This window comes from Aplysia californica, unplaced genomic scaffold (genome assembly GCF_000002075.1).
Source record: "Aplysia californica isolate F4 #8 unplaced genomic scaffold, AplCal3.0 scaffold00241, whole genome shotgun sequence".
Classification (NCBI taxonomy): Eukaryota; Metazoa; Mollusca; class Gastropoda; order Aplysiida; family Aplysiidae; genus Aplysia; species Aplysia californica.
This window is the reverse complement of record NW_004797511.1, coordinates 170,590-180,998: the sequence shown is the minus strand read 5'-3', so window position 1 is coordinate 180,998 and position 10,409 is coordinate 170,590. Positions and strand designations below refer to the sequence as shown.

The following is a 10,409-nucleotide window of genomic DNA, read 5'->3' as shown; positions in this document are numbered from 1 at the left end:
GCCTCTATCTTCCTCCTTCTCTCTCTCTCTCTGTCACACACACACATACACACACACACACACACACACACACACACACACACACACACACACCAACAATCAGACAGACGGACGGAGCGACGGACGGACAGACAGACAGACAGACGGACAGACAGAGACAAACTAAACAAAGACAAAAAAACTCTGAAGAGACATAATATCATATTTCTTATTTGACACATTTATTAACAAAGTCTTCGCTAATAATAGTAGCCTACCAAAAACAGAAGCTTATCAAAGCAGACACATTATGTACACATAATGTTATAATACGGTACATTAATTGTTTGATTTTACATGACTGTAATGCCCCCACCAGACCCTAACAGAACATTTAGAAAGCAGGCTCCACACTGTGGGGTTCCCAGGGTTCATTCATTGCTAAAGGGACGGAATCTATGACAGGCAGATGCGTGAGCTGAGGTTTTTGTTTGTTTTTAGTAAGGTTTTACGGCGCTCGCAGCTGCATTAGGTCATATGAGCACCAGAGCTTAAATTTTAAGTTTACAAGAGTAGATCCATGATTGACAGATGTTTAGTTTTGGTTTTAGTAAAGGTTTTACAGTGCTGGCAACTGCATAAGGTCAATGGAGCGCAAGAAGATTAGAGGGGTTACAAGAGAGTAATAAACATAAAAAAGAAGAAGGGGAGAAAAGGACGATGGGTGTTTGATGAGAAAGAAGAAGCAAACTACACCAGAGCACCCGCCAACCACCCACTGACAGAAAGATGGGTGAGCTTAAGTTTAAAGTTTACAGGGTTAGATCCATGACTAACAGATGGGTGGGTTCAAGTCATTTAATGTTTGCATGACTGGGTCCGTGACAGATATACATGTATACAGATTAAATGTTTGCCGGCTGATCTATGACCAACAGACAGGCACAAAAGAGACATGACAAGAAGACATCAGCTTGGACAAATAGGCCACCATACACAGGAAGCTAGAAAACTACACAGTATCTTCCTCGGCTGTCCATCATTAGCGATGATCTGATATTAACTAAGGCAGCGTGCATAATGATACAGCTTTGCCAGGGAGGTACACATAGAGCAGAGGAAGTAGACTGCCCAAGTGTACGCCCCACTCTTCAGATCTTAACTACCCTGATTTGCTCCAAAGGAGAGATATTTAGTCAATCCATTTGGTATGAGAGTCACCCAAAGTGACGAAACAGAAGATTATCACTGTATCTCACAGCCTGCTCCAGGTTCAAGCAGATATTGGAAACAAAATTTTAAGCACTCCACTTTCACACTGACACTGACACAATTTGTGTCATGACGCGATGGGATCAGGTGCTCGTCAGTCTTTGGGCATATGGGGTTATAGGTATCATCTTAAGGCTTATTCATTTGTCTTGCCCTTGGTGAAAGAAATACCCATCTATCTTAAATAGAAGTTAAGATATTAGAGATTAAAGGGGGTTGGGCTTGCCTGGTTTCAGAGGTAAAATCAAAGTTTGGTTATTTCCATAACTTGAGAAGGAGAGTCTTTGAAAACTAAAAATTTACATTTTTTTGTGCCTTTAATCCGTGTTGTTCAGTGAAATCCACACAGAAACATGTTTTTAATGGACATACAAAGTGCTGAGCCAAAAACCAAAATTTCACTTATAAAAATTTCCAAACCAAAGGAAAAATTCAGTTTTCTTCAATTTCATAATTTTGACAAGCAACCGACTCCTCCATGAAGCCAGCTGCTACGATCCTGCCTGTCAGGACCAACCCACGCAGGCTGTGTAGGCTACAGCACTACAGTGCACATACAGAGATACTCTATTTGAAAAGAAAAAAAAATTCCATGACTTTTGTGAGTGATGGTGAAGAGCTTAACCATTTCACTACAGATGCTAGTCAGAAGTGTGGGTGGATAATAAAGATGTGGAATGGTACAAGCAAGTCTCCTTCACAACAAAATTATGAGTGTGTGCAAATTAAATAAAATTTCATAAAATGCGTACTCAGTGCTTGCATAGATGTCATATATGTACAGCATGAACATTAAGTCATTAAGCATTCAGCAATTTTTTACAAGTTAAAAATATAAGCATGTCAGTATTTTTTTTACAAGCTAAAAATTAAAACATTTTAGTATTTTTCTTTTATAAACTAAAAAACTAGGAAAGATTGAATTCCCCCCACTTGTAATGTAAAAAGACATGTTTTAGTAATACACAACACCAGTATATTTCATAACAATTTGTAAAACAATAAAATAATGCTGAAAAACGAAGAAAAGAAAAATATCTGTGAAAGACATACATGAGCGGAAGTTGGTTTAAGGATAACCCTGTATCATGTACAAGGATGATTTTTGGATAAAAATTGACGAAAGAAAATCAGGGTTTTTTTAAAATTCCAACTGAAAGGGACATTTTAGATGAGAAGAGGTTTTTTAAAATTAGCTAAGGAAAATCAGGTTTTGTGTTATTCAAACCCAAAAGGACAGGGGATCAGACCAGACCATCAATGATTTATTTATAGAGGCACCAGCCATCCATGTCCAGGTGCTGTTTTAGCCAGGACAGGGGACAGAAAGAGAGAAAAGGGAAAGGAAAGGAGGATGGGGGGGGGGGGGGGGGGGGGAGGGGGAAGACGGGGTGTAGTTGAGATCAGAAAGTGTGAAGTCTTTTAAATCAATATGAATTGAGAAAACAAAAAATTCAGTCAAATGCCTTGATTTGATCTAGTGAAACTAAGCATGTGCGTAATTCTTTTGTCTTGCTTATAATGTGACAATGTTTGTCCATGTATGTGTTTGTATTTGTGTTTATCACAGGCCCAAGGGAGGAAAGGTGTCAACAAAAATAATACCAAGAAAGTAATGTAACATAGTAAAGACAGAGTATGTCAACAAAAACGATACCAAGAATATGAAAAGTAAAGAAAAGGTATACCAATTAAAACAATACCAAGAATATAATACGGAGTAAAGAAAAAGTATATCAACAAAAAATAATACAGTGGAGTCCACTTATAACGAGTCCTGAAACAACGAGAAGTCTGTTATATAGACACTATTCTAAAACCCTGTTTTTTCCCTTCTTTATCTTTGTAAATAAAAGACTGCTATTGCGCAATCAGACCGTCATGCGAGTCGGTTATAACGGTATATTGCTGCTGCTGTGCACAGCGCACAGACCAATTAAACATTATTATAAAATTTTGCCAGTTGAGAAAGTTGTTGGTGATCCAGCGAAACAAAGAATGGGAGAGCCCACGCGAACCAACATTGAAGGCCGGAGCAACTGAGTAGGGAGTAGTAGGGAGGGTGTTGGATGCGCAGACACAAGTAGAACACATCGCATGATAGGCCAGCCCAGTCTAGATTATCTAGGCATACCGTGACTCTCACTTCTCTGGTGCAGGATGGAGAGGTCACAATGCTGTGATAGATGGATGGAGTGAATGTGTGACGTGTGCGAGCAGACTCAACGCACCACAGTGTGTGGGGGAGTAAGGGACAACACAGCGGGCGAGTTAACCTAGAGCCAGAGCCCCTTCTTTCTGATCGCCAACGCCGATTTGTCAACATTGCTAGTGCTAGAGAAAGAAATCTGATTCGATTTTTGATAAAGTAAGACCCTGAGATCATGTTGAACAAATCATCATCAGGGGAAATACAAAAAGAAATAAAGAGAACGCCAAACTCATAGATTAGGCCTACTTTACTATAATCCCTTGATTTATTACTGGATCCCTTGTAACGAGAATCCTGCTATAACGGACATTTCGCACCGGTCCCCTCCCTCTTGTTATAACAAGATTCCACTGTACAAAAAATACAAAGTAAAAACAAGGATTATCAACAAAAATGATTCCTAGAATATCAAAAGTAAAAACTTGGAACATCAACAAAAATAATACCAAAATTATAAAGTAAAACCAAGGGAATATCAACAACAATAATTCTCATGATATCAAAAGTGAAGACTTGGTTTCAACAAAACTAATACAGAGACTATCAAAAGTAAAGGTGTGCTTTCGTAGAGGACCGACCAACTGCACACAAAATGCCTTTACCACTACTTTGCCGTAAGCTGACAAAACGCCTTTTTTCATTTTGGCGCCAAATTTGTTTATTTTTGCAAAATCGAAAACCAAATAAGTTACCCTACTAGTGTGAAAAAAAATAAAATTGAAACTGTGACTAGTTTTTCAATGCTAATAATACAGCAGAATTCATATTTCGGAAGAGCATTATTTTTAAATGGTTACGCTGACAAAAAACCTCTATCTCGAAACTGCTCTGAATAAAAAAGGGCATTTCATCAGCTTATGGCAATACTGAGAGAACAACATCAAGCATGAAAATGAGTATTTCAATCAGGATGTCAGTGCTATAAAAGCAAAAGTGAATAAGTTGCATTCTATTTCTATACTTTCCTCACATCGCAAGTATATATATATTAACTTTTGACTCTAAGCTCCAGTCACAGATTAAAAAAAAAAACTACCTCAGGACAAAATGCCTTGTGTCAGCAGGCAAAAGAGGCAGAGGTAGACCTTGAATAACTCACATAGAGAACTACAACAGATGGGTGAATGGAAAAGACTAGGAAAATGAAGATTTTCGAGAGCATAAGAACAGACGAAAGTGGTGAACCATGATTGTCAGGGTTCAGATATGTTTCAAATATGGTACTTAAAGAGAAGAAGGAGGAGGAGGAGGAGGAAGAGGAGGGAAGAAGAAGAAGAAGAAGAAGAAGAAGAAGAAGAAGAAGAAGAAGAAGAAGAAAAAGAAGAAGAAGAAGAAGAAGAAGAAGAAGAAGGAGAAGGAGAAGGAGAAGGAGAAGGAGAAGGAGAAGGAGAAGGAGAAGAAGAAGATGTCCACAAGGGAATTTGATTTACAACGATATACACATTTTTATTTAACATAGGCCTACACACATATTCATAAGCACTCATTCATATTGTTTATAATAAACTTTCAATCATTGGAGCTTATATATATATAAAACATATATACATCACATACATCACAAGTCTGTCGGCCTTTGGCAGTTTTTTAGCGGACTCATCCACTGGCCAATGTTTTTATAAATGCTCTTAGGAGTGTGTGTGTATGCGGCCTCGCACAAGTCACACTGGAAGTCTCCTCCTGACAGGGCTCTGTACCTGGGGGAAGACACACAAAGAGAATGATGGGACAAGTTAAACATTTTTCTTTGTTTTTTTAATTGATACAGGCCTGAAAAAAGTGTTGGAAAACTGGAATTGAAGATATCAACATGACCATAAAAAGGAGAAGATGGAGATAATTGGGACATGTTATGAGAATGCATAATGACTGTGTTCACCCTATCAGACATGATATTGGAGCCCAACTGGAAAAAAAAAAGTAGGTAGACCAACTGGAAGTTACAGGGGCACAACTAGGGATGAGGCAATCCCTCAGGGTCTGTACGTGCAAAGGTTGGAGAACGTGGTCCAGAACAGGCAAACGTGGCACGACTGCTCTCCCCTATATGTACTTGACGGTATATGGAGAGAGTAAGTTAGTAAGTAAGGCCTACAGGTGTTTTCACGTCCCAGTTGAAATAATTTAGACCATTTAGGAAGCTGGCTGTGACTTGACTTTGCCTGCCAAGGATAGCCCAGGCTGAGAAGGAGACAACATCCCAGCAGAAAGACTTGGAGACTCAATAAAAATTCTAACTGAACTTGGGTTTTCTGTGTGAAGCAGCAAAGCACCTGACCACAATACCGCATGTGCAGGCTTGAAATGGCCGAAGATGCACAGATGTAGAGGTACTTTTCCATAAAGTTTGTGATTGTTGGTAACAAGGTGAAAGATGCTGTGAAAGGCCACATTACAGTAGCCACCTCAAACCTGTAATTGTGAGACTGCAGGTTCAGGAGTTTGAGACAGCTCAGTCTGACGTCTTGTCATTTGGAAAGGTGCTTTACACAAAGTTTCATATTCGACTTGGTCGTTTCTGGGATGGACATTAAATTCAGAGGTTTCACCTCATAAAATAATCTTAAAGAGTTTCAGGGGGTATTAAACTTATACAATTCCACACGTTAACACAGATGACATTTGATGCTAGCATAATCCCCTAAAAGCTGTCAAGCTGAGTAAAGATACATATATTATAATCTTTGAAGGCAGTGAGTAGAAGAAGAATACAGTCAAACCCCATCAAACCACTGACCTTAGCTTAGAACTAGCATGAAATTAGCCATACTGCGGGGGGGGGGGGGTCTGGCACTATATCGAGGTCCTTTGCTGAACAGCACTAACTGCTAATCATCAAGGGAAATTATTCTGTCATTACTTGATGAAGGATATTATCCCTATTAGAGGCTTTCACAGCCAGTTCACTAGCGGTGTTGTGAAGCAAAATTGGCACTTCTTTCAGAAGAACTGTACAGTCCAGACAGTTGGCGGATGGCGGCATAAAGGCCCGAACACAACATTCATATCTTTTATATGCAATTCTTTTTGCACATTGACAAAAACCTGGCAGTGGACGGGGCTAGTGGTATAATGGTGGGGGAGGAGTGAGGGGGGGGGGAAGGAAATTATATTGACCGAGTTTGACTAAACATTTAGTAACTATTAGTCTAATTAGATGACATCACAAAAGAACATAGATCTACCTGTCTTTCCTCTTCAGAATAGCAAGATATTTTTCCTTATCCCTGCCGAGCTCTCTCAGATATTTCCCCAGTAGCTCCGGGGAATCAAAATGAGCGGCGTTGATGAACGTCCCGACAGGAAAGAGACTGTCATAGTCCGCCCCTCCTCTTACGACAGGAATCACGTTTACGTTGTTGTACAGGTTGAAGAATTTTTCAGTCACGTAATCTCGGCACAGGGAGTTCTCAAACGCAAGGTAAAATCTGTAAAAATAAAAACGCAGAAATTGATCAGCATTGGTTTGAAAGCCCAGTGCATATTAACAGTAATAATAATGATAAATAGCTTTCTATAGTATTTTATCTCGTTAGGCACGAGCTCTGAGCACTGTATAGTCATTTCAGGTAGACAATACACAGACACACAAAAAAAATCCCTACAAAAAACACCACAATATACTATGTTGGGTTGAAGACGCTATGGGAAATCAACACTAAACATAGCTTAAAATATTTTTTTTAAACATTGTCTGTCTTGATCTATCGTTTGGTCTCTGATCCATTTCCTTCAGCAATATCAATTCTACTAAAAAACGTCTTAGTCGTGAGTCAAATACTAGTGGCAAATTAGTCCATATGAACCCGTTAAAGAAAGACAGTGGTCCGCTATTTACTTTCTGTGCCTACTGCCCCCCCCCCCCCCCCCCCCCCCCCCGGTAGTCAGCAAATGAGAATAGAGAATCACAAATAAAATGAAACAATTAAAGTTAAAGACATCCTTCTAAACCAAAAACGGTTTGGCTTATCCGAGTTACACAGAAGTACATTAAAAGACAAAAGCCATTCAGATCTTGAAAAAGTAAAATAGAGAGAAGCAGAAGGGAATCTCATCCCCAATTTTCTGACATTATATTCGTACTTGTCTATGAGAAACAGAAAAAAACGAAAAAAAATGTCTTCTTGCAATACACTGGTAAATATATGTCAGAGAGAGACTGGAGGAAAAAAACCCACTTTTCATATGCATTATTTAATTTGTCTGAAAGAAACATTAAGAAAGAAAATAAACCAGTTTTTCAGCATTACTTGTATTTGTTTGACAGCATTCCTAGACACTTCTCTTTGCTTCCTCCCATGTCGTAACCTCTTGACCCACAGGTCATGTTGCCGCATTCACCAAAGATGTGCACGCTGACCTTGGACCCCATTCGCTTGACGTAATCCTCGCGGCGAGAATGTGTCGGGCAATGACCCACAAACCATGCGGCTTCATGTTCTTTGGCATTGTAAATACTTTCTGTTTTACGAAAAAACAAAAAAAGAAGATAATAAAGAAGAAAAGAAGAAATAAAAGTTTTACAGCACTTGCAAAACAGATTGGTCTTACTAGAGCCGAAGATTAGGAGATGTTACAAGAGAATAACATGCAAAGAAAAGAAGGAAGAGAGATGAGGGCAATAGATGTTTAGTTTAGTTTTAGTAGAGGTTTTACGGTGCTTGCAACTGCATAAGGTCATAAGAGCGCCAAGGGGTGGATGTTAAAAGAGAAGTCCTTACAGGGAAACGGGTTTACTTTGCTCACCTCTCTAGCTTCAAAGCACAAAGTCTTTTTCGACTATCAAGGCATACCGGAAATAGCGAGTCAGAAGAGTGTGATAAACATACAAAAGAAGTAGAGGAAAAATGACAATAGTAAGGATTAGGAAAGAAAAAACAGCAGTTCCCAGTTGCAGTTCAGGCACAGTTATGAGCATGACATTGATGAATCAGCCAATTTACAATTTAGAATTCTACTGTGCATAGAACATATTAATGTCCCCCCTTTGGGAATGGCCTAAAGACACTTCAGTCAGTAGCGCCGCCCCTTGGGGTACAACAAGGGTAAAAATAACATGCATGAAAGAAGTTATTTATAATGCCTGCCCTTCTCCTTGGGTGAGAAGAAGCATATCCACACAACGGTCATTTGTGTGTAGTGAAAAACAAGAGAGACAAAGAAATAACAGAGAAATATAAAAAATGTACTTTAAACAAAAAATGCACTCAGTGAAAAGACCGTATCTTTAAACTAATTCTTGAGGGCTCCATTTAGTGAAGTTATGAATTTACTACAGTTTGAGATTTTACTTTAGAATTACATAATTTTTCCGCGGGTAGTTCTAAAATTACCATAGTTTTTTGCCGGAGGAGATCGTTCCTGCAGTTTTCCATACAAGACCTGGAAGGTGGAGTCACTGAGGACGGTGTAGGTCCAGTTGAACTGGTTGGTCAGGGATGGACGCTTCAGCCCCACGAGACCTTTGTGGGTTGGAGGTTCTCGAGTGTACAGCACCCAGCTGCCATAGAAAAAACGGTGAAATGGTATAGGTTTAACGCCCCCTATCAACACTATTAGGTCTAACACACATCTCCAAAAAGACCCAGCCAAATGGGAAACTCATGTATAAAGTAGGTCCACCTTTCCCAAGGACACAACGTCTGACCGAGCTGAAGCTCAAACTCACAATCTTGTGATTATGAGTCCAGTAGCTTAACCACTAGGCTACTGATGCCACCTGTCATAGGAAAAGTGCTATATTTTACTTGAAACTCACAACATTGATTGTGATTATAAGATTATATATTACACCAAGTATGCTCAGAAATGATTAAATTATATATAGATCCTTGACTATACTGTAAATTAAGTATGCTCAGAAAAGATTACATTGTACAATTGTATTTGACTAAGTGTTTTTAGAAAGATTATAATGATTATATACTATACATACATAGTATGCTCAGGAAAGATTATACAACATAAAGTAAATATACTATACTTAGCATGCTCGGAAAAGATTACATCACATGATTTTACCAAACTGATATGGCCTACTCTGAAAAGATTTTTAGAACAGAAACAAAAGCTCATTTAAGCATCTGTGCATTGGTGTCTTGGTCTTTAAGCCTGTAGTGAGAGCTTAGAGATCAAGAGCCATCTACTAACTCACATTGAGACATCAAAAGCGAAAACATAATATCAATGTCAGTATGCAAAACTCAGACAAAAACCATTTTGCAGTTTGGCATTTACAGGAATTTTTCAACCAGACAACAATTCAACCTCATCAGACGAGAGTTGAAACTGAAGATTTGACAAGTTGAGATGATGGCAAAATATTACTTTACTTGAGAAAAAGAAAACTAGGGTGAAGACGGCAAACTTGAAGAGGCTGACATCACAAACTCATAGTTACTCAGGAGAAACCCTAAAAATGAAATGGCCTGACATCATAAGAAATAAACAACAAGTGTAGAAAACAAATCAACAAAAAATAGATATAGAAATCAGAAAAAGAAAATGGAAGTGGATTGGACACACCTAGAGAAAACTGAAAACAAACTATCCACCAAGCCTTAAGATGGAATCCATATAAGGAAAGAGACAGAAAAGAAGGCTTAATAATAGTACTTGTAGAAGGGACTTAGAAGATTCTGACCTAAAGGAGAAGGGACAGAGCTGGACAGAGATAGAGACTACAGCCCAGAGCAGAAGTACACGGAGAGCTCTTGATGGTGGCCTATACTCCAGCATGAGGAATGATGATTTTTTTTTGTTTCCTTAAAGGGCCTGACGGACTTCACGAAGAAATCTTCGAGCGGGAGCAAGGCTCTTTTTCGGCTCCATTGTCAATATGCTTAGCGGCACCTCCACTCGTCCGAATAACTCCATCCGAATTGCCATTGTTCCTGGACATTCAAACATATGTTTGATATCCTCCTTTTCATGGCCGCATCTTCGG

The 10,409-nt window shown here is 39.0% G+C and overlaps 1 protein-coding gene across 2 annotated transcripts in view; it reads right to left on the bottom strand.

Moving 5' to 3' along the window:
- Window positions 1–4,795: 4,795 nt before the first annotated feature.
- The window catches only part of LOC101861443 (alpha-(1,3)-fucosyltransferase C), a gene marked incomplete at its 5' end in the record, with an annotated part of 12,186 nt that continues 6,572 nt past the window's right edge, over window positions 4,796–10,409 (bottom strand). For both annotated transcript variants that reach the window (XM_005100231.2, XM_005100232.2), the window contains 4 exon segments: window positions 4,796–5,160; window positions 6,649–6,891; window positions 7,714–7,924; window positions 8,797–8,963. In XM_005100231.2, the coding sequence (XP_005100288.2) occupies window positions 5,022–5,160; window positions 6,649–6,891; window positions 7,714–7,924; window positions 8,797–8,963 (760 nt within the window).